The sequence below is a fragment of the Malaclemys terrapin genome, chromosome 2, assembly GCF_027887155.1.
Source record: "Malaclemys terrapin pileata isolate rMalTer1 chromosome 2, rMalTer1.hap1, whole genome shotgun sequence".
NCBI lineage: Eukaryota > Metazoa > Chordata > Testudines > Emydidae > Malaclemys > Malaclemys terrapin.
The window spans coordinates 247,505,953-247,529,900 of NC_071506.1; the positions used below are offsets into that span (position 1 = coordinate 247,505,953).

The 23,948-nt window shown below is 40.2% G+C and overlaps 1 protein-coding gene across 1 annotated transcript in view; it reads left to right on the plus strand.

Annotated features, from left to right (window-relative positions):
• The window catches only part of LOC128832917 (macrophage mannose receptor 1-like), a 62,508-nt gene that overhangs the window by 8,184 nt on the left and 30,376 nt on the right, over window positions 1-23,948 (plus strand). The window contains exons 7-19 of the mRNA XM_054020625.1: window positions 399-581; window positions 996-1,153; window positions 2,999-3,112; window positions 7,042-7,157; window positions 8,244-8,392; window positions 10,169-10,368; window positions 10,786-10,907; window positions 13,302-13,389; window positions 15,611-15,755; window positions 16,563-16,598; window positions 16,699-16,868; window positions 17,997-18,064; window positions 21,797-21,897. Of these exons, the coding sequence (XP_053876600.1) occupies window positions 399-581; window positions 996-1,153; window positions 2,999-3,112; window positions 7,042-7,157; window positions 8,244-8,392; window positions 10,169-10,368; window positions 10,786-10,907; window positions 13,302-13,389; window positions 15,611-15,755; window positions 16,563-16,598; window positions 16,699-16,868; window positions 17,997-18,064; window positions 21,797-21,897 (1,650 nt within the window). The remainder of the gene's footprint in view (window positions 1-398; window positions 582-995; window positions 1,154-2,998; window positions 3,113-7,041; window positions 7,158-8,243; window positions 8,393-10,168; window positions 10,369-10,785; window positions 10,908-13,301; window positions 13,390-15,610; window positions 15,756-16,562; window positions 16,599-16,698; window positions 16,869-17,996; window positions 18,065-21,796; window positions 21,898-23,948) is intronic.

Below are 23,948 nucleotides of genomic sequence, written 5' to 3' on the forward strand. Positions count from 1 at the left end.
TAAAAAAGTGCTGCACCAAGTCTTCGAACCCAGGTCAATTGACTTGGGCTTGTGGGGCCTGCGCTGCGGGACTAAAAATAGCGTAGATGGTTGGGCTCAGGTTGGAGCCCACGCTCTGAGACACACCACCCGTCTCACAGGGTTTCAGAGCCTGGGCTCCTGCCCAAACACAGCTTCTACACTGCAGGTTTTAGTCCTGCAGCCCAAACACAGCGAGGCAGAGTCAGCTAGCCCAGGCCTGTCGTGGCTGTACTGTGGGTCTTTTATTGCAGTGTGGATGTGTTCTGTCCTACTCTGGCAGGATGGGTCATGATCTGCCTATGTAGCTGGAACCCTTCATTCCCACCTCTTTCGATTGCTCTTCTGAATAATTGTTTTAAACATTTTTTTTCCTTTAGGTGACTTTAGGCCTATTAAATGCCCCAGTGGATGGATCCCCTATTCAGGCCACTGTTATATGATTTACAGAGCACCCAAAATATGGAAAGATGCTTTATCTTCCTGTAGAAAAGTGGGTGGAGATCTGGCGAGTATCCACAATATTGAAGAATACAGCTTTACAGTGTCTCAGCTTGGGTACAGTGAGTATTGCTACAGGGCAGTATTTTACCTGCATACATATTTATAACATAGCCATGATCAATTCTGCAGTTCTGACAATGATGTTAATGTAAGGTCTTAAAGTCCAAGAAGGCAGATCCACCTTCATTACTCAGTCAGGGATGGACATGAAATTTAATAATGCTATTAAAATATATAATAGTGTGGGGGGGAGGGATAGCTCAGTGGTTTGAGCATTGGCCTGCTAAACCCAGGGTTGTGAGTTCAGTCCTTTAGGGGGCCACTTAGGGATCTGGGGCAAAAATCAGTACTTGGTCCTGCTAGTGAAGGCAGGGGGCTGGACTCGATGACCTTTCAAGGTCTCTTCCAGTTCTAGGAGATAGGATATCTCCATTAATTATTATTCTTATTATAACTGCTTCTTATGTTTTTAGAGCCTACAGATGAGTTGTGGATTGGTTTGAATGACCTCAAGATTCAGATGTATTTTGAATGGAGTGATGGGACTCCTGTGATTTACACCAAGTGGCTACATGAAGAACCATCCCATGCAAACAACAGGAAAGAAGATTGTGTCAGTATGAAGGGAGAGGTACAGTAATGCAATTATATTTACTACTAGCTTGTTTTCTTTCAAAGGGTACATCTACACTGCAGCAGGTATCTACCAGCTTGGGTAGATAGACACATGCAAGCTTTTCTCCAGCTAGGGACTAAAAAATAGCAGTGTAGCTGGTGGTAGCCTGGGCATCAGTGCAGGCTAGCTGCCTGAGTACAAACCTGCCTGGATCCCCTGGGTACGTGCCTGTGTAGCTAGCCTGAGCTGCTGCTATGCTACCCCCATCTACACTGCCATTTTTAGTAAGCTACTGTGTGTCTATCTGCCCCAGCTGGGAAACACGCTGCCTGCTGCAGTGTACATATAGCCGGCCTAAGTGACTATTGTAGTTTGATTCATTGTCCAAGAGCAAGGGTACTAGTCTGAAGCCAATGACATCTGAAGTAATCATGTCTGGAGATTTAGGTTTTGTAAAAATACAGCTCTCAGGCCCTGATCCTGGAAGTGTGAGTATGGAGGCTATGCACAGGTACAAGTAAGGTTTACATAAGGGGTGATCCATTAGGCTAAGGCTTTGTCTGCTCTAGGGAAGTCGATTAAAGAGCACTGAGCATCCACTCACAAAATGTGGGATCTTCTTGGTGGTAAGTCTCTTGGAGCAGGGATTTTCTACTTGTCTGTAAAATATCTTGCACATTTATTGTGCTTTTCTGAAAAATAAATTACAACTTTGGAAGCCCATGTAGCTGGAGCCTCCTAATCAGGAAAGGCACCACATGGTTTGTGCTCAGTTTACAGCCCCTCATCATGGGTACAGTGGAGCAAGGACAACTATATTCCTATTCAATCTCTTATATTCTCACTTTACTTTGTTTTCCCTATCTTTGCTTTGCAGTTTTTAAAGAAAAAACTAAGATATTTTCTCAAAAACTCAGTTTGACCCATTGTGAGGTTTTGCAACTGCCACACACCCCTTTTCTTGGCTGGTGCAGCCCATAGGGTTAGTTTGCCTTTATTATATTCACTAAAAAAATATCTACAAGACCCAAGCCAGTAGGTCCCATAAATCCAGAAAAAACATAATGTGTGTGTACATTGGGAACATTCTACTAGATCCTAATTTGTCCTTGCAGAAGCTCCCATATCTCTCTCGGAGGAGTGTTCTTATTGTCAGGAACATGTCATGCTGTAGGATAGCATGGTGTATTTCAGTCATAGGCCAGCCCAGGAAAAACTCCCTCAGGAACTAAGAACCGCTTCGGATCTTACCACATTCTGCTCTGTCTGCAAGGAAACACTTCTTTGACTTATCTTTGGTAATAAATATGCAGAGCAGAAATTAAAGAAATATTTTTTGAAAATATTTCACATTTTTTCTTCAAGGAGATAAAAGGAGAGAAAGGGAATCATACATGCCATGGTTGAAACTAGTCACGTCATGTAATGCACTTCTGCAGCGTGCTCAGATACTGCACTATGATAATAGAATAGAATAGAATGTTGACTTGTTCAGTAGTCACTGAAGCCTTCATAAATGCCATTTAAACTCTGTGCACTCTGAGGATATGCACCCAGCACTAATAAGCTAATGAACTTTTGGACAGAGCAGCAGAGCCTCCAATGGAATTTCAAAGTTAAAGGGAGGACCTTTATTGATGGGCCATGGTAAGGAAAAAGAGATCTGTAGTCATGTGGGGAGGGAATTGAAATGACCCAAACCAAAGCTTAACGGTGGTCTGGGTGCTGCCTGGAGACTGGTGAATGTTCTTATTTCCTCTGAACCTTTTTACGGAAAACCCTAGAAAAAAAGAATAAGGAATGTTCTAACGACCTAATCCTTCATCACTGACTTTCCTTTCCTTTCTTTGCCATGTTCAGGATGGCTATTGGGCAGATGATGTTTGTGAAAAGAAACTTGGTTACATCTGCAAAATGAAACCTTTGGCAGAAGAATCTGAGGAAGTTGAGGTCATTGTCCCAGGCTGCCAGAAAGTAAGTACTATATATATATAAAAGATCATTTGATTTATTGGTTTCACTCCTTTTAAAATTATGTTGTCTTTTAGGAGGCAATCTATGATAACTGCTTTTGACAAAACTTGTTCTTACCCTAGCAAATTGTTAATTTATGCACATTGATGATTTTCAGACCACTGGGGAAAAAATTGCTCCCTCATTTAAGCAAAACCTTTTAGTTCCTTGTGTCTCCTTTTGTCTTTATTCTCTCTTCTCTGAATTGAGCAGACCTATGCAGTTTTGGTTATTCATGAGTCATCTGCTGAACAGATTGACACTTAATCATTGTTCCACTGAAAGATTTTGCATTGCCCAACTGCACAGCAATAATAATTTTCTAGAAGTCAGCCTGCAGCCAACATCAATGTCTTTGTGGGACTTGCACAGCTCTGAAGGCCCTAGGGTGTCATTAAATGAGGTTGTGATGGTTTCCTCCTGCCGGGGTGCCACCTGGATCTGGGGTACCACTGAGCTCTCTGACCCATCAGCCTGGACTCCCTCTAGACTGTACTGCTGTGACAAGTTGCAAAGCCCTCCCAGCTTGCACTGTCACCAGTATTCATACGGGTAGGGATACATCCAGCTGCAGTTACACACAGACTCTCTAACCACCAGCCTCCCAGCCTTGGACCCCAGAGCAGTACCATCCTGCCTTGGTCAAATCTGGGTTTAATACCTGGTCTGCCTCTCCCTCAATGTGAAGAGAACAATGCACACTTGTGGTAACCAAGCAGAGATTTTCCCCAGACACCTTAGTCAAATGCACACTGGTTTGGATTAAAACATAAAATAAGTTTATTAACTACAAAACATAGATTTTAAGTGATTATAAGTGATAGAAAACAGATCAAAGCAGATTATCTAGTAAATAAACAAAACCGCAAATTGAGTTTAACACACTAGATAGGTAGAATATGAATTAGCAAATTCTCACTCTGAGTGATAAACAGGCTGGCAGATTCCAAAGGCACAAGCTCCCTTGGCTTTGCAGCTTGGCTTTCCCAGGTTTTCATACACAGGTTAGCAGTCCCTTAGCCTGGGACCATAATAATAAATAATAATAATTAATGGAGATATCCCATCTCCTAGAACTGGAAGGGACCTTGAAAGGTCATTGAGTCCAGCCCCCTGCCTTCACTAGCAGGACCAAGTACTGATTTTGCCCCAGATCCCCAAGTGGCCCCCTCAAGGATTGAACTCACAACCCTGGGTTTAGCAGGCCAATGCTCAAACCACTGAGTTATCCCTCCTCCCCCCAAAGACCATCACTTCCCCCTTGTTCAGTCTTTTTTCCTCAGGTGTTTCTAGCTGTGTTGTTGTAGGGAGAGTGAGGTACCCTCTTTTTTTGATCTTCTTCCCACTTGCTGGAAAGCTTTTTTTCTGTGACCTGGGTCAAACAGTTCCCGTTTATGTAGTGCTATCTCTGAGAGGTTTCTATTGTAAACAGTTCCTAGGGTAATCATTGTGCTTGTATGCATTTCCTCAATGAGCCATTAACATTGTTTGGCCTTTTTACTGTTGTCCCTGAAGGGCTGCTTGTGAGTGTTTTCAACCTCAGAACATGTTTCAGTAACACATACATAGCCACACTTCATAATTTCACATACGATGATAGCACATACAATCCAATGAGATATTAATGTCTAGCAGATCAAGACTTTTAGAATGACACCTCACAAGGCATACTTTGTACAAAACATATCCTAATTATGGGACAGTGGTGAATGCTGGGGTGCCAGGGTGTCACAGATGTTTTGAAACAAATTGATAAATTAAACAGTAATAAGTGACCAGGACCAGATGGTATTCACCCAAGAGTTCTGAGGGAACTCAAATGTGAAATTGCAGAAATTGTAGTATGTACCCTATCATTTAAATCAGCTTCTGTACCTGATAACTGGAGAAAAGTTAATGTGACACCAATTTTTAAGAAGGGCTCCAAAGGTGATCCCAGTAATTACAGGCTGGTAAGCCTGACTTCAATACCAGGCAAAATGGTTGAAATTATAATAAAGAACAAAATTGTCAGATACATAGAGGAACATGATTTGTTGGGAAAGAGTCAACATGGTCTTTGTAAAGGGAAATCATGCTTCACCAATCTACTAGAATTCTTTGAGGGGGTCAACAAGGATGAGGACAGGAGGGATACAGTGGAAATAGTATACTTATATTTTTAGAAAGCCTTTGACAAGGTCCCTTACCAAAGGCTCTTAAGCAAAGTAAGCTGTCATGGGATAAAAGGGAAGGTCCTCTCACGGATCAGTAACTGGTTAAAAGATGTGAAACAAAGCGCAGGAATAAATTGTCACTTTTCAGAATGGAAAGAGGTAAATAGTGGTGTCTGCTACGGGTCTGTACTGGGACCAGTCCTATTCAACATATTCATAAATGATCTGGAAAAAGGAGTAAACAGTGAGGTGGCAAAATTTGCAAATGATACAAAACTACTCCAGATAGTTAAGTCCAAAGCAGACTGCAAAGAGTTGCAAACGGATCTCACAAAACTGGGTGACTGGGCAACAAAATGACAGATGAAATTCAGTGTTGTTAAATGCAAAGTAATGCACATTGGAAAACATAATTCCAACTATACATATAAAATGGTGGGGTCTAAATTAGCTGTTACCACTCAAGAAAGAGATCTTGGAGTCATTGTGGATAGTTCTCTGAAAACATCCACTCAGAGTGCAGTGGCAGTCAAAAAAGAGAAGAGAATGTTGGGACTCATTAAGAAAGGGATAGATAATAAGACAGAAAATATAATATTTAACTATATAAATCGATCCTATGCCCACATCTTGAATACTGCGTGCAGATGTGTTGCCCCATCTCAAAAAAGATATATTGGAATTGGAAAAGGTTCAGAAAAGGGCAACAACAATTATTAGGCGTATGGAACAGCTTCCATATGAGGAGAGACTGATAAGACTGGGACTTTTCAGCTTGGAAAGAGACAATTAAGGGGGGATGTGATAGAAATCTTGTAGAGTCTATCAATCAAGATATAAAATCATGACTGGTGTGGAGAAAGTAAATAAGGAAGTGTTATTTACTCCTTCCCATAGCACAAGAATGAGGGGTCACCAAATAAAATCAATAGGCAGCAGATTTAAAACAAATAAAAGGAAGTATTTTTTCAGACAATGCACAATCAACCTGTGGAACTCTTTGTCAGAGTATGTTGTGAAGGCCAAGACTATATCTAGGGGGTTTTTTTTTAACTCTGTTAAATTCATGGAGGATAGGTCCATCAATAGGTATTAGTCAGAATGGGCAGGGATAGTGTCCCTACCCTCCGTTTGCCAGAAGTTGGGAGTGGGTGACAGGATGGATCACTTGATGATTACCTGTTCTGTTCATTCCCTGTGAAGCACTGGCATTGGCCACTGTTGGAAGACAGGATACTGGGCTGGATGGACCTTTGGTCTGACCCAGTATGGCCGCTCTTATGTTCTTATGTAATATTTTGCACTGGACAAGGCTCAAATTGCTGAGAATTGGCAGCAATGAGGGAGGAAAAACAATAGTACAACTCGCCTTTAATTAAGCATAGGGCAAACAAAAAGTCATATTTAACAGGCTTTGTATGAGAACTGTGCAGTGGTTGTGAGCATGTATTCCCGCCAACCCTAGTCAAATGTGGGACACTCACACAAACGCCACTATGGATTCTACTCCAGCCACTGGAGTTGCAGTCCCTAAATATGCCCAATTGAGGCGTTTGTGGTCCCTATCACTGTTTGATTATCACATTATTTTTTCTCTCATTGTTTCTTAGTTTAACTTCACAGTTGAGTACAACATTAATATAATTTTTTAGAAGTGTAGTGGACAGTTATTGTGTGCTATGTAATTTCACAATCTGACAGTAGCTTGTGTACATGTCTGATGTTTGTTGACAGGGCTGGATAAAACATGGTTTTTACTGTTACTCAGTCGGACAGACATCTGTGACATTTTCAGAAGCAAAAAAAATCTGTGAAGGAAACAAAGGTTACCTAGTCACCGTGAAAGACAGGTATGAAAAAGACTGCCTTTGCTTTCAAATGTGTGAGCAGGATGGAAGACAGAAAGGAGGTTCTATGTTCCAAACTTGTAGTCGGTAATGACTGATGCTTGATTCGTTGACTGGCAATTGCATTGTGGAGTTGAACAAGATTACACAAAGCAGTGTCACAAGGAACATCAGAAGACAATCATACTATCAATCCTGATTTTAATAAAAACGTAAAAGATGGTCAAGCTCCTGTTACTACCTATCTAGGTACTGCCAACCAAAATTAAAAAGTCAGCAGTCAGCCCCCCCAAAATCATAAGTTTGGCTTAAAAAATAAAATTTGAAAAATAATACATTTTGGTTACTATTTATTTCTCTTACAGTTTTTGAGTCTTTGAGGTTTATGTTTTCAATCTTTTATCTGCAACCCCGAGGGTTAGAACACCTTTTTTTATTATTGTATTTAATAAAAGCTGAAATTCTCCCATAGCATAATGACTCCAGAAGCTGTGGCTTATCTCATGACTCATGATAAAATTGCAGGAGTTGGGGACCCTGTATCTGTCCATATAAGGGATGCGTATGACACCCATCACCTTGGTATCACAGCATTTTATGTGCTAGAGTGGTACTGTGACATGCTTGATGCCACATCAACTAAGAAAAGAGTCTCAGTCCTGTGACATAAAATGGAGATCATGGTTCTTGAATTCTACCTGGGGCAGCTATTTTATGACATAAGATGTTACCTTTGAAAAGTATTAGGCTTTAGCTGAGGAACTGCTTATAACACGCAAGAAACGAAGACAAACAACAATATACTACAGTTAAAACTACCCTGTTGTGCGTTGTTTATTTATTTATATGCTGAATAAATAAAATCTGCAAATCAACCCAAGTATTGCAGCTTAATTCTCTTTATTGTACAGTACAAAAGAAGAAAGGAATCATTGTAGATTGTGAAAGCATCAGCATCTGTTTATGATATAAATTAATATGCCATTATAATGTTGCCAACATTTGCATTATGTATGATTTCATAAAAAGAACAAAGTATGGTAACATCTTGGTTTAAAATTGATTTGACACTTATTATTCTCCTTCCAGATATGAACAAGCCTTTCTGACTGTCCTGATTGGGTTCAGTCCTGTGAAATATTTCTGGATCGCTCTTTCAGATGTTGAGGAACAAGGGACTTTCAAGTGGGCTGATGGTGAAGCAGTTCTGTTTACTCACTGGAATTCAGGAATGCCTGGTATGCACTGCCATGCTGTGTGGTGGGTAACACTGGGTGTATGTTTTGTCGGTTCTCTGGCAGTTCAAAAAAAAAAAATCAGTTTGGGAAGAACCGAATCTGAATTTTTGGAAAATTGACAAAGTAAGTGTTTCGTTTAACCCAAATCATTTAGTTTCTGGGCATTTTTAAAGGGCTAGATTAACAAAAGAGCTAGAGGAGGAGCTGGTGCAACCTCTCCCCACCCAAAAGCCACTGGTTAGGGCAGTCACCTGGAATGTGCGAAATCAGGTTCAAATCCCCACTCTGGAGCAGGGATTTAAATCCAGGTCTCCTCCATTCTAGGGGAATGCTCTAACCACCAAGCTGTAGGCTGTTCTTGGAAGGGGCTTTCACAGTCTCTCCTGTTGAATCTGTTCCATTTTGTATAAAATACTTGAATAGTCATTGGGTCAGAGGTAATGACTGAGAATGACTTTACAGCCTGGTTGTTAGAGCACTCCCCTGGGAGGGGAGAGACCCAAGTTTAAGTCCCTATTTCAATTACTATTTAATCTTCTACTTTCATATGGCAATTTGAAAAGTAACATTAAAGGTCAATGTCCAAGTTTGTTACCCAAGTTCGTCATTCCAATGCCATGGAATGAATCAAGGCTGTCCCTCCATAGAAGGATCATAGAGAAGCAACTAATTAGATGTTCCATGGTTTGGATGTCCTCCCTGCTAAGTGCTTTGGCGTGACCAGTGCCATCAACATGGCAACTGAACACTGATTGATGGTCTAACAAGCAACTCAGGTGAGTATTTAATTATTTATACAAAGTAGAACTACTTCAATGGGAGAGACAGAGAGAAACCCATCCCAGAATAGTGCATGAACTGATGGTTAGGGCACTCAGTGGGGAGACTGGGATGCAAATCCCTGCTCCAGAAAGGGGATTTGAATCTGGGGCTCCCACATCCCAGATAAGTGGACTCACCACTGGGCTAAAAGTTATAAGTGGAGTACCACCACCACCTTCTCCACTGGCTATTTTGTGAATATGCCTAAATCTCTGTGTGAATTTAGCTTGAAAAAAAGGTTTTGGCCAAAACTATTCAGTGAATTCATGTTAAATTTGTGAATTGTTTCAGGTCGACTGAAACTACATTTTTCAGCAAATAAACTATTTCTTCTGAAAAACTTTGCCCAGCTTTCATTGTGGGAACACCACCTCTGGAAATCAGGCACAAGGTGTCACATGGTGTCTTTCTAGACATCCAAAAAGTGAGGATCTCAAAATTAGAGAACACTTCTGAAAGTCTGCCAGCATAAAACTAAAAAATGTACAGACTACATTATTGAAATGATTTCATTTGCACAAAAAATAAACGCATCAGACTGGATATGCTGGAAATACCTTCCTAATAGACTATTGGGAAATGCTGCTTCTGATGGACATTAATTTTCCTTAACTCATTTGTTACTTGGGATTTGCTAGTTGGCTCAATCCAGCTTCTATGTTTGTGAATGAATTCTGTATAACTTCTTCATGAGGTCTCATGATCAAAGTCATGACTATTTATTGATTATGGTATTTATTTAAATCACACCTGAGCTGCTGGTGGGTGTATGCATATGGAACATGTAACATTGAGTGATTTTGACTTTGCAGCAAAATTTATAATCTCCACTTGATATATTTAAAAAAAAATTAAACAGAATAATAAGTACATACTTTGGGAAGAGATCATTAATTAAGACTCTTTCTTGAATTAACTTACCGATAGTTTTCTTTTCTTTTGTGTGTCATGAAGGAAGGGAGCCAGGCTGCGTTGCCATGAGAACTGGAACTACAGCTGGATTATGGGATGTTGTGAGCTGTGAAGAGAAATCAATGTTTCTCTGCAAACAGTTGGTTGAGGGAGTGACCCCTCCTCCTGTTCCAACAACAACTCCTGCCCCCTCATGCCCAGATGGATGGCATTCAAGTGCCCACAGTAGCTCATGCTTGAAAGTAGGTATTAAACTCCTGAACACAAAGATATTAATTTATATCATAAACAGTAGATAAATTTGAAGAAACACTTGGCTACAACTGACGCAATAGCAACTTGCATTTGCATAGCTCCTTTTATCCTCAAGGTTACCAAGCATTTCCCAGTGGTTTAGGACAGAAAGTGAGGAAGAGCACCATAGTCAATTGGAACTACAGTAGGGATTCTTAGAGACTCAGAGAAGGAAGACTGGATGAGCTTGCAGTAACCAATTTCAAGAGATGACCAGGCATGGACCAATGCTTTGGCAGCAGAGTCACAAGGCAATGGATGAATGTAGGCGGTGTTAGACAGGCAGACTAAGATGGACCATACAGATGTTTTTTCTTAATACTGTGCCTGGCATCACAGAAATTTAATTGCACAATTCTCTGTAGCATTTTCAGAATGGACAAAAACATATGAAAACATGGTTTGATGCACGAGATTTTTGTAGAGCTATAGGAGGAGATCTGGCGAGTATCCATAGTGAAGAAGATCAAAATGTAATAAATCGCATGTGAGTATCTGCATTGCCCTTATTCCTTCACTTGAAATGTATTCCATGAAAATAACACAAAATATCCTTTCCGAAAGAGGTCATTTCAGCTGAAAATCTATATGTCTCTATCATGGTGCTTATTCAAATATAAACATTTGTGTTGCATTAAAAAGAGTGGGGATGGGCTTCGGCATCATTTGAACTTCACATTAAACAAAATTGGGCATCAAATTTCTGATCTGTGCAGATTTCTGAGTGTCATTTGGGAGTTTCTAAAAGTTGGTACAGAGTTAACTGAAGATAGTATAGCAATATATCCGAACAGCAGACATATTTTTATTAGTATTGTTTATTATTTATTGACCATACCCAAGAATATGGTAGGGATGTGACAGTGAAAGACAGGGCCCTGCCTTTGGAGATCTTACAGTCTAGACTTTAAGATATGATACAATGAGTGAGGGTGATAAATAAAGGATGAAAGTGTTTTAGTAAGATCATGCAGTTACTCAGTTTAACCATCTATACATCTTTGTGGTTCTGATTTTTTTCTAATTTTTATTCTCAGATTTGCATACTAATTTTCTATGTATGTGAGATTGCAGACATGAGGTTTTAGAAGGGATTTGAATGAGGAGAGGGGGTGGCTATGCAAACAGGCATTGAGAGGTGTTTCCATGTGTCAGGGTAGCCTGGAAACACAATGAGAGATAAGGAAAAGATGGGGGAATCAAAGTTGGTGTGTCTGGTGGAACAGAGGGGATAGGAGAGTGCCAAAAAGGCAGACTCAGATGTGCACTCTGGGGCTAAGTGATGTAGGCCCTTGAAAGTGAGGAAAATTGGTTAGATTTGCTATACAGATCTATGGGGTACTAGGAGTTGATGGATTCAAAGAGGGAACAATGGAAGAGATGATTTTGGCAGAACATTGCGAGTGGAGAGGAACAAGGTGGGTATCAAAACAACTGGTGAGGAAAAAGTTACAATAGTGAGCTGTAATTAGGACCTGGACCTGGATTTTGCCATTGTGATAGATTTTTAAATAAAGTTCTGTGGGAAGCAATAGGCTTTGTTGTGGCTTGTATGTTGAGAGAGTTAAAAAGGAAGGTGTCGAAGATGACGTTCAGGTTGTGGCCCTGCTTACAGGGAGGAGGATGGTGTCATCAACAAAAGTGGCATTCTAGGGTACTGCTGAAAATTTGGAACTCTGCATTTTTACCCATGTTGAGCTTATGCAGATGATGAGTCATCCAGGATGAACTGTCTGAAAGAGATGGAGGAATGTGACAGCAATCTGTAGGAAATAGATGCAGTGTAGAGCTGATCCAAAATGAACAACAAAAAGAATGAGAGCAAAAATTTCAAATCCCTTTACATTCCACGGGTTTGGAACAATATTTCATTTATCTGATGTTTTTCATGAAAATTATATTAAAAAAAATTGGTTTCAAAATGTTCATTTTGGAAAAAAAAAATCATTTTCTCAAGTTTTTTTGGCTTTTGTTTTTCTGCCCTCTTCTCCCCACTTCTCTTGTTTCTTTCCATTACTTTTTTTCTTCTCTTCCCAACTTTTTAATTTTTTTGCCACTGAAAAAAGGGAAGGAAAAACAGAGACCTGGAGAAAGGTAGAATGAATGGGACATTTTTCTTGGTTTGTTTTGTCTGATTTTGTTGAATACATGGAAAGTTTTGAAAAAAATGAATGTTTTTCACAATTTTTTATTTTGAAACAAGGCCATTTATTCACACACAATATTTTTCATTAGAAAAATTTCAATCAGATCTAGTTCAATGAGTTAGTTTATATTTTGGACCTGTCTGTAATTAAATAAATGAATGAACCATTTTTAAATAAAAGAGTAGTTCATGTTGCACAAGGATCTTTTCTTACTTAATAAAGGCAAAAAAAAAATAGAGAGACTAAGAAAAATATTTAGGCATAGACTGTGCCAAGCCTTGTATGTGTATGTGTGCATGTCATTTAAGGCTCTGATCTGGCATAGCATTATCACACATGCTTAACTTTAAGCACATGAACGCAAGTAGTTCCATACTCACATGCTTAAGTTCTTTGCAGGACTATGGCATTAATGTGCATTTACCACAGCGTCACTGTGGGTGGTAACTAAGCAGTTGAGGCCTTTTCTGCAAAGAATTGTAGGACTCGACCTACTGCCATGTGCAGTCCCAATATATTTTTCTGGGGATGCTGGAAATTAAGTAAGTAATTTAAATTATCGTGTTAGGGAGGCAAAATATTTCTTATGTCTTTAGTGCATATTAGAGATATTGAATAGGAAACATTCAAATTTATAGAGATGTTGCAAGTCCTAAAATGTTTTGTGTATAATGATATGCATGCTTTGATTTATATACTGTCCTCTCTCTATATATTTATATATAATATTTTAGGGATAGAGTTCATTTCTATCAATCATACTGGATGGGTCTGAGTGCCTTTGATCCTGACAGAGGGTTTACTTGGAGTGATGGCTCTCCAGTGAGTAATTCCTTGTTTTGCACCAGAGTTGGCTTTCTGAATTTATCCTATTGTTTTTATGCAGTCTTTACTCAACTTATTTCTGCTTCTGCCCTTCTTCCATCTTAAGCTACCCTGTGTGATCCCACAACAGTATTTACATGGGGCAATACATCTGTTACTCACCACTGCAGGATTTTTTACAGTGGAAGTTGATCAGTGATCATCACTATTGTAGCTGCATAATTTAGTAGCTTTAAACAGCTCACTTCAAGCATTATTTTCTTTGCATAAGCACTGAAAAATTTCTTACTGCTTTGGAAAATCTAAAAGTTTGCCAGGGCCATGAAGAGATTTCCAACCTTACCAGCTGGAGCAGATGCAGAACTTGGATTCTTTGCAATAGTAGATGTCTAATATTCAGGGCCTTATAGAGAATATTCAGTGTCTTAGTTTTCAGATGGAGGGGGATCTAGTACAAAGTACAAGATTTTGCCCCACTGAAGAGATCACATTTAGGAAAGGGCAGGAGCCCTATTGCTTGGGATGCTTTCAGCCAGATGACAAAGCACTTGAAAATACTCAATAGGGAACAATCCTGCACTAGCCCCAGGGGCAGATGGAATAGGATGTCAGAATAACAAGGTTTTCTCCCCTCTAGCTTCTTTCATTTCCCTGCTTTGTAGAAAGGTCCTCCTGGGGTGTGGCACTGCTCCCCCAGGATGCAGGCCTCAGCCTCCTCCCCACTCCATTCTATGCATTATCTTTCCTGTCATTCCTCCAACTCTCACTATTATTACTATTATTGTTGTTGTTGTTGAATGTTTATATTGTGCTAGAGGCTGTACAAACAGATGGAATGTGGTCAGATGATGTTTGCCCCTTGGCTCTTGTGGAACAAAACAATGGAACAGAAATGGCCAAGCTCCAGCAAAGAGAGACTGTTACAATCAAAAAGCCGAAAATCACTAAAAAGTCCCAGTGCATGCTGTGGACTGTGGCTGAACTGCTTTGAGAGCTGGGCTTGGTTGGATACTTTCTGAGACATCCCAGGATTGCCTCTCTTTTTAAGTTGTTTGTCTGGGTTACTGATGGCTCCTGGAAGGACTGCTGTGAACAGCCTAGTTTCCCATGTATTCAGTAGTATCAAACCCAGAAAGGGGATGCTGAGATCAAAGTGCTTTGGAGGATAGGTTCATTAATGGCTATTAGCCAAGATATTCGGGGACGCAAACCCATGCTCTGGTATCCCTAAGCCTCCTCCAACTGTTAGAAATTGGGACTGAACAATAGGGATGGATCACTCAATAATTGCTTTGCTCTGTTCATTCCCTCTGAAGCATCTGGTACGGGCCATTGTCAGAAGACGGGATACTGGGCTCTATGGACCATTGGTCTGACCCAGTGTGGCCATTCTTATGTTCTGAGTACCTTTCATGGTAGCCCTAAATAGAGTACATTTGAGTAGTCTAGTCTGGAGATGACTGTCTAGCTATGGTGACTCCTGCATATAAGAGGAAAGGTGCCAACAAAAATGGTAAAAAGGAACGCCCAAAAGTCCTGGCAATAACATTCGATCAAAATGAACCAATCAAAACACATTGGCTCCACTCATGGATACTTTATTTAATCCTAGCAACATCTGAATTTGTTACTAAAACAATGTTTGTAACATTGTCAAAAGACTGGAGACTCCCTAATTGGTTCTGTTTGTTTAAACAAAACAGTTTGTACAAGTCTCTTTGTCTTAATCTTTTACTTACTGTTATAAATCATTTTATATCACAGGTCAAACTAATCTTTTGTTACCTTTCACCTATTTAATAGACTGGAATCAGCAAAATCTAAACTGGAACTATACGGCCCAATGTTAATCTTGGGTTGAATCATCCAAAGAGACAATCTTCTCCCCCCCATCCCAATAGTAGCAAAACTACATTGTCCCACATTGCTCAATCTTTATAGCCCATGTCATGACTGGTATCTTTGTTGGCAGGGGCTAGGCACAACTTCTTCAGTTCATTAATGTGGCTTGTAAATCAGGTGGAAGAGTCACACGGTGTTCCTCCTTCACCTGGCAAGAGCAGAGTATGCTGTTTCCCTAATAGTCCCAGCCTTTACTGTCCCAATGGGTGCAAGATTTAAGAGCTGAAATCAAACTGGGTCCCTCTGCCCTTGCAGAGCACAACCATCGTTCTTCTTTGAAAGGAAAATAGTCACAGAGTTGTGTTTCTACCAAAAGGTAAACTATGAAAACTGGGCAGATGGAGAACCCAATAATTATGACGGAAATGAAAAATGTGCAATGTTCAATGGATACACTGACATGCAGTGGAACGATATGTTCTGTGAAACTTTGGATAACTGGGTTTGTCAAATAAAAAAAGGTAGGATGTCTTCTTTCTTTAAATTAGAATATTAAACAAAAACAGTCGAGTCTGTTTCATGGACTGTTCATAAGGCTACATACAAACAGAGCAATGTAACACAGTGGGTATAAAGCGGGAGGTGGTAATGCAAACCTCTAAATTAAATTTAGACATACAGATGCTCAAAAGGCTCCCTTCCATTATGACTTTGACCATTACTTCACTCACGCTTCTTGGCCTGATGAAGAGACCACAAGATAGCAGGATCATCCAGCTGATAGTGCCAATTTAATGAAAAACTTTTGGCTCTGTTAAGGGGTTGGGAGGATTCTGAGTGTTAACATCTATTAGCTGTTGCAACTTCCAGATTGATGGAACGTATTTCAGTGAAAAGATATTGAAACCTAGTGTGTGCTTAAGGACATCAAAATACTATTCATTTCACTCTAAATGGAAGACATCATTTCACTCTAAACAGGAGTAATGGATTTCACCACCTGAAACATATTTTAAGACACACATTTTAAAGTAGCTTATGGTCTGATCTATACTCTGTATTATCAATATCTGAAATCCAATACTTGGAGGACAAGAATATGTTCTTTAAGCTTAATCATTGATTGGACCTAAAATGATATTTTGCTGACTGTTAAACATGGTCATATATTCTTATTAATTATATGTCAATACATGGAAAATGTATTAAATAATGCTGGGGTTTATTTTCTTATTCCACATTAAAATGATAATTACAGTATTAATAAATGTCATTGACAGAACATGCATGCGATAGATAACACATTCAGATTTTATTTTATTTTACAGGAGCAACATTAAAACCTGAACCAAGTACCACATTTGGTAGGTTTTGTATTTCCTGTTACCAGAAAAATGTTACCATATAATGGTTCTAACCTGTTGTAGAGATACTGTATATGTGCCTTCATTATTTATCTTGCAGAATATACATATAAAGTCAGTGAAGATGGATGGGTTATATATGAGGACAAGGCGTACTATTTCAGCCATGAAACTTTGCCTATGGAAAAAGCCCGAGAGTATTGCAAGAAGAATTCTGGAGATCTTGTTATCATTGAGGGTGAAAGTGAAAGAAAGTTTCTGTGGAGATATGTAAGAAACGTATTTACTACTTCAGAAATGGGTAATTCAGTGCAGCACACCCAGACACTTGTCACAATCTGCTTCTGAAACACTGGAGCGTGTGTACTGTCATGCCATATATTTGCACCACCTTGTCAGGCCCTGAAGGTAACATCCAGCAAAGGTCAGGGCATGTTTGCACTTGGAAATGTACTGAAATAAGTACTCTGGAACATTTATCTTGGTATATTTCCAAGTGTGGATAAGTCCTCAGCTACTTTACAAGAAGTCAAATACAATGCAAACTAACTGTTGCTAGCTTCTAGAGCTGTTCCTTTGTTAAATATTTTTGACTAAATCGGGCATGCAAAAATCTGACATTGAGTTACTGAGCTGTCAGCATATGTAAAAATTTCAAAGTGGTACAATCATGGGATGCAAGGGAGCTGCTGAAACCTCATTTCATATAAAATCATGGAGTCATGGTCTGAAAGAGGTTTTGTCTCTGCTATTTTGCAACATAAATTGAGGCGAGGTGGAGGAGGAGGTGGTGAGCCATGGATTTACCATTTTAAAGGATTTTAACTGAGACAACTGAGAATTAGAGTTGGCTGGGAAATTAGTTTATGCAGCAAAACAAAGTATTTTTTATGTTTGTCAACAATGTTCTTTGACATTTTTGTTAAAAATCTAAAAGATAAAAAGGGTTGGGTTATTTCAATTGAAACCTGGACATTTTTTTATTATGATTTTTTCCCCCGCAAAACTTTCCATATTGTAGAAAAAAACATTCTATGACAATAATAATAAAAATATTGTGATGGAAAATTTTCAACCAGCACTTCAGAGAACTCTCCTAAACTCTTCCAAAATGTACTTTTGCTTCATTTTAAAATTTGCCAGCCAGGCAGGTTTTCCTATATCCTAACAGCTTTTCCTCTGTTTCATTTTCATCCTGATCTACTTTTCTTTTTTACTTTAATATTGGCAATCAGGTGAAGGATTTGTAGTCTTCAGATATAATCCATAATATGGCAAAGTGCCTCCACCATCAGCAAGATAAGAAATCATTGCTGACAATGCATGCTGTACAGTAGGCACTAAACCAGAATTACAGCTATTTCGTTACATTTAATTAAATTTTTATTTTTGTTTTAGAGTTTCTATTATGACTTTGGGGATTCCCTTTATATTGGTTTAAGTGTGAGCCTTGATAAAAAGTTTAGGTAAGTAAACAATGAACATCAGGCTTGTAGAACATAGTACAACAAGTATTGTATTTAGCAAAGCTGTCCTTAAAGGGGCTATTACAGTTTCAATTTCAAAGGGGGATGGGGGTAAAACTTGTTTGGGGCTCAGTCTTGACACAATATTTCCAGAACATAACTTTTTTATTTAGAAAATAAATAAAAACATGTATTTTATAGCAGTTTTAGAGAGAAGTTGTTAGTGGATAGACAAAAATATTTAAAAGTTCAGCAATTTTGTTTGATCTGCAAAATTGTTTCTGCAAAGATACCCATCTTAGCTAATCCCCACTCTTGGATCTGTGTTCCTGTGCAGAACTCAGTTTCAAATTCTAATCAGTTGGTTCTCAACAGTGAGCCTTTTGCATCATTCCTTCTTACTTCTCAAAGGGTCAGATTTTTTCTGGCCATGGTTGATTATGGGTCTCTTCTGTGATCCCAACTAGCATTCCTAATCTCACATCCACAATGCTTCATCATGTGGTTTCTCTGACCCTATATGTTCTTTAGGCTTAGTGTTTGTCTCCTTACTTTGTTGAAAATCTTTTTCTATTTTCAGATTTTCACCTATACACTAATTCTCAGGTCTTGTGCTCCTGGCATAATCAACAGCGCTGGGGCTTCATCTCCTTTTATTCAAAATCTGTGCAGCATAGATGGCAGGTACAATAGGCCAGGGGAGGCTAAGCCTCCCCTGCAGCGCAGCCGTCAACTTACCATCTTTGAAAGCATGGATGCCCCTAGGCTGTGGTGGCCTCGCCTGTACTCTGCCCCAAGTCCTCCTCCCACTTTTCTACTGTGGCTCTGCCTGTGTTGCACCTCTTCCTGTCCCTGTTGCACCTCTCCCTGAGGCACCCGCTACTGGCCAAGTCCCTCCTCTCCTCCATCCCCCTACCCTGAGGTGCCAGCTGCTCATTGAATCTCTCCCCTCCTCCACGGAGTGGAGCAATGAAGCGAGCGGCGGGCAGTGGAGGTCTTGGGGGAGCGGGATAGAGCGACTCAGTGAGCAGTGGGAAGGGGTGGAGGCAGGGAAGGACTCAGTGAGTGGCAGGTGGGGGCTCCTTTGTGGGAGGGGAGATGGAGGAGGAGAGGGACTCGACATGTAGGGTGGGTCTTGGGCATGTGGCATGACTCAGCGAGCTGCAGGTGAGGGGGCTGAGTATGAGCGGAACTGGGGGTGGAGTGTGGGTGAGGCCTTGGGGGAGGAGGTCAAGCTGGGGTGGAGCACGAAGTGAGACCATGGTCCAGATACCGGAGGAGCTTCCGGCACCTGGGCCCGCCTCCCCAAATGCCAGAGTCATGTGATGCCCATGCTGTGCAGAATGTCTTTTCCCCATGTTGACTTTGTTTCCCTATATATTAGCATGCCAGCTTCAGCTCCAGAGTTCACAGTGAGCCATCAGCCACAAAATTTAATACCTGTGAATTCACATTCCTTACCTAGAAGGTTATTTTCTGGTGGCAACGATTTCAACATTTAGAGTGAATAAGTTACAGGCTTTGATGACTTATTTGTTTTCTTATAAAATTCTTCAGTGATTGTACGGACAGCCCCTGAATTTCTTCCAAAGTGTTGGTGAATTATATTTTCCCATGTCAATGGGGATCCAAGAGGTCCTTCTCTACTCCCAAGGTCTGTCTTTTCAAACACCTTTCTTTTTCCATCTATGGCCATGGACCGAGAGACAAAGTGTTATGGTGCCATCTACTGGGACATTTGGTTATGAGTCAGTCACTCTGAGCCTCATCTTCAGCCACTCGCTCCACTACTCAGGGTGCCTCATTTGTGCAGATGACTTTATTTGTCTGACTTTCATTAGCATTAATGGAAGTCCATCTAATGGACTGTCGTTCCAGGGGCAGTCCTGCCTTCTCGATCTACTGTTTCGTACACCCACTGTCTGGGCAAATTACTTCCTGGAAATTCTGTTTGCTGCAGTCTATTCTTCTCCCATTCTGTGTTTCACCCTCCTTCTTGCCTGGTGATGTGCTGCTACTTGTCAGTTATAATAGTTCTCTCAGTTTCTTTCATATTGTTTCTTTCTCTATGGCTCTGGAAGTGTCGCTGACAAGAAACAGTATGTTTACAGTTATGCATTGTGTTGTATTTCCTATTAGAATTTTACTTGTAGAGACATCCAGAGAGTTGTGTTGGCTCAAAAACTGGGAATGTTCTGAGCTGGGTATCTTTGAAGAAAAGATGCAAATTGCTCACCTGTAGCTAATGCTCTCTGCTGATAGGCAGCCTTGGCAGATTACTTGCCCATCTCCTCCCCAGAGAGACTTTTTTCATCTTTAATTAGCTTTTATTTTGGGAGTATTTCACCAACCACTAAGATAAGAAGTGATTATGTCATTGCTGAGAGCAGCATGCATACAGTGAGGGTGTCTGAGATGCCCCCTACTGGAGACTGTCATTCACGACCTGCTTGGGGCCAATGGATTAGGCTTTGAGTTGAGGAAACTTCCACTAGATCCACATGTAGGGGCCCTGACCCAACAACCTACAGAGATGTATGTGTCCAGAGAACAACAATTACAGGCAATTATCTCAGCTAGCTGTTTTAGTGATGTGTTGTGATCCATGAACTCTGAGAAAATATGCAGGTGGGGAAATAGAATGTATTGATATGAAATGTATTAGTATATCTATCTAAATAAGGTACATAGGACATTCATTTAACACTGAGCTGCTATACTTTAAATGAATGTAGTTATTGTGAACACAGGGCTAATGTAAGTTAAAAAAACAAGAGACTATTCTCTACTTGAGCTCCAGGACTTTGGCCATATGATTTCCATTAATATGAATGAAAGTCACACATAAAGCTGTTGTTAGATGTTAGATGTTCTCTGTGTGCTGTCCCAGCTCTGCGCAGATAGTTGGCACAGTAAACCTTGATTGAACTGCCCAGTAACCACAGGCTCAGTTTGTAGTGAGTTGTGAAGGCACTTGGTCAGGTTTATTGTCAATGAAACACAGCCCTAATGCCCTTGTTCAATGGTTACAGGTACACTAACACATGTGTGCCCATTGCAATGGACTAGCTCAGTTAACGGTGGGACTTTCCATTATCCCCTGGGCCAGCCAAAGACACTCCCTCTGAGACTTCATTTTATACCCCAATACAAACAAGTTATGTATTGCCCCTCTGACATAGTTAGTTACTGCCCCCTGACGTGGGTTGTTACCACCCATTATCTTGTATATGTTGGTTGAATCAAAATATCTTCTATCCATCACACTGTCATCCTGACCTTATCTTTAGGAGGGGTCAGTATGTTCTCATTATCTTTGGAGGGGAGTGTTTGTACCATACTTGGTATGGGGTGTTCTGGTACCACCTTTCTGGAATGTGTTTGTGTGAGTGTTCTGTGCCTAGCACTTCTTAGGAATGTGTGTGTTTCTGCAATATCTGCCCTGTTCTTGCTAGATTCTGTGAGCAGACCTGTCTCTTGCTCACAACCAGGCTTTGCTTTATATCAGCAAAGCTTTGACCACTACTTTAGCCCAGGCTTCTGGCTTCCCATCAGGCCCCTGATACAAGGGCTTACATCTCAGGCTCTCTTCCTACTACAAAAGGCATGTTTACCAAGCTGACTTTTTGTTGTTTAGCTAGAATTTCTGTAACATAAAATCAAATGATTAATGTGGCCTTAAAAAATAAAAATTGATCTATCCCGTAACTACTGCTACATTGTTTCTTTTAGCTGGATCGATGGAACCCCAATAAACTATGTAGCCTGGGCTCCAAATGAACCTAACTTTTCAAATAATGAAGAAAACTGTGTGGTCATGTATACCCGTACAGGTGAGTATAGTAATATTTCAGTGTTGTAACAGCTCTGCACTGTGTGACATAGGTGTGTGTGTGATACACATGTTTCATGTAAAGTCATTTATTATATTAAGTGGGTTGATAGTGAGATTTTCAACAGTATCTAAATGACTGTGGAGCATAAATCACACTAAGACAGTCCAGGCACTTTTTAAAAAATGTCACCTTTTGTGGACATGGCACTGGACTGGGACTCAAGAGACGTGGTTCAATTCCTGGCTTTACCAGAAATTTTCTGTGTGACCATGGGCAAATCAGTTAAACGCTCTGCCTCAGTTTCTATCAGAAAACAGAGATAAAAACATTTTATTTTTTCGATACTTCGTCTTATCTATTTAGAGCATAAGCTTTTCAGGACAGGAACAGTCTCTGACCATGTGTTTGTGTAGTCCCTAACAAAATAGGGCCCCAACCTTGGTTGGGACCCATACACACTTCTATAACATAAATAATTAATAACAATTTATAAATATTTTATAATACAGAAGAGGGGGAAGGAGAATTGATATCTAATATATCCAAGTCATGTAGTCTCTCTGCACCTCAGTCCCTCATGTGTAAAATAGAGATGAGAATAATACTACTACTTCCCTGTCTTGCGAGGATAAATACATTACAAGTTGTGAGGTGCTCAGATATTATGGCGGGGGGATCAGATAAGAATCGGAGGTTGATAGTGATAGAGATAACACACTAAAACAAATTGCAAGAGTAGTTAACCTACTATAGTTCTATGGTAGAAAATGATTTATGTGCCACTGCAGCTCCTTCTTTATCTGCAGCTAGTGATGGTTTCATATATTAAGAAGAACAGGAGTACTTGTGGCACCTTAGAGACTAACAAATTTATTAGAGCATAAGCTTTCGTGGACTACAGCCCACTTCTTCGGATGCATATAGAATGGAACATATATTGAGGAGATATATATACACACATACAGAGAGCATAAACAGGTGGGAGTTGTCTTACCAACTCTGAGAGGCCAATTAATTAAGAGAAAAAAAAAAAAAAACTTTTGAAGTGATAATCAAGCTAGGCCAGTACAGACAGTTTGATAATAGGTGTGAGAGTACTTACAAGGGGAGATAGAGTCAATGTTTGTAATGGCTCAGCCATTCCCAGTCCTTATTCAAACCGGAGTTGATTGTGTCTAGTTTGCATATCAATTCTAGCTCTGCAGTCTCTCTTTGGAGTCTGTTTTTGAAGTTTTTCTGTTGTAATATAGCCACCCGCAGGTCTGTCACTGAATGACCAGACAGGTTAAAGTGTTCTCCCACTGGTTTTTGAGTATTTTGATTCCTGATGTCAGATTTGTGTCCATTAATTCTTTTGCGTAGAGACTGTCCAGTTTGGCCAATGTACATGGCAGAGGAGCATTGCTGGCACATGATGGCATATATCACATTGGTAGATGTGCAGGTGAACGAGCCCCTGATGGTATGGCTGATGTGATTAGGTCCTATGATGATGTCACTTGAATAGATATGTGGACAGAGTTGGCATCGGGGTTTGTTACAAGGATAGGTTCCTGGGTTAGTGGTTTTGTTCAGTGATGTGTAGTTGCTGGTGAGTATTTGCTTTAGGTTGGGGGGTTGTCTGTAAGCGAGGACAGGTCTGTCTCCCAAGATCTGAGAGAGTAAAGGATCATCTTTCAGAATAGGTTGTAGATCTCTGATGATGCGCTGGAGAGGTTTTAGTTGGGGGCTGAAGGTAACAGCTAGTGGTGTTCTGTTATTTTCTTTGTTGGGCCTGTCTTGTAGGAGGTGACTTCTGGGTACTCGTTTGGCTCTGTCAATCTGTTTTTTCACTTCAGCAGGTGGGTATTGTAGTTTTAAGAATGCTTGATAGAGATCTTGTAGGTGCTTGTCTCTATCCGAGGGATTGGAGCAAATGCGGTTATATCTTAGAGCTTGGCTGTAGACAATGGATCATGGACTCCTCCGGACGGTCGAAACAACAGACTGGATTTCTACATAGATTGCTTCCGTCAACGTGCAAAGGCTGAAATTGTGGAAAAGCAACA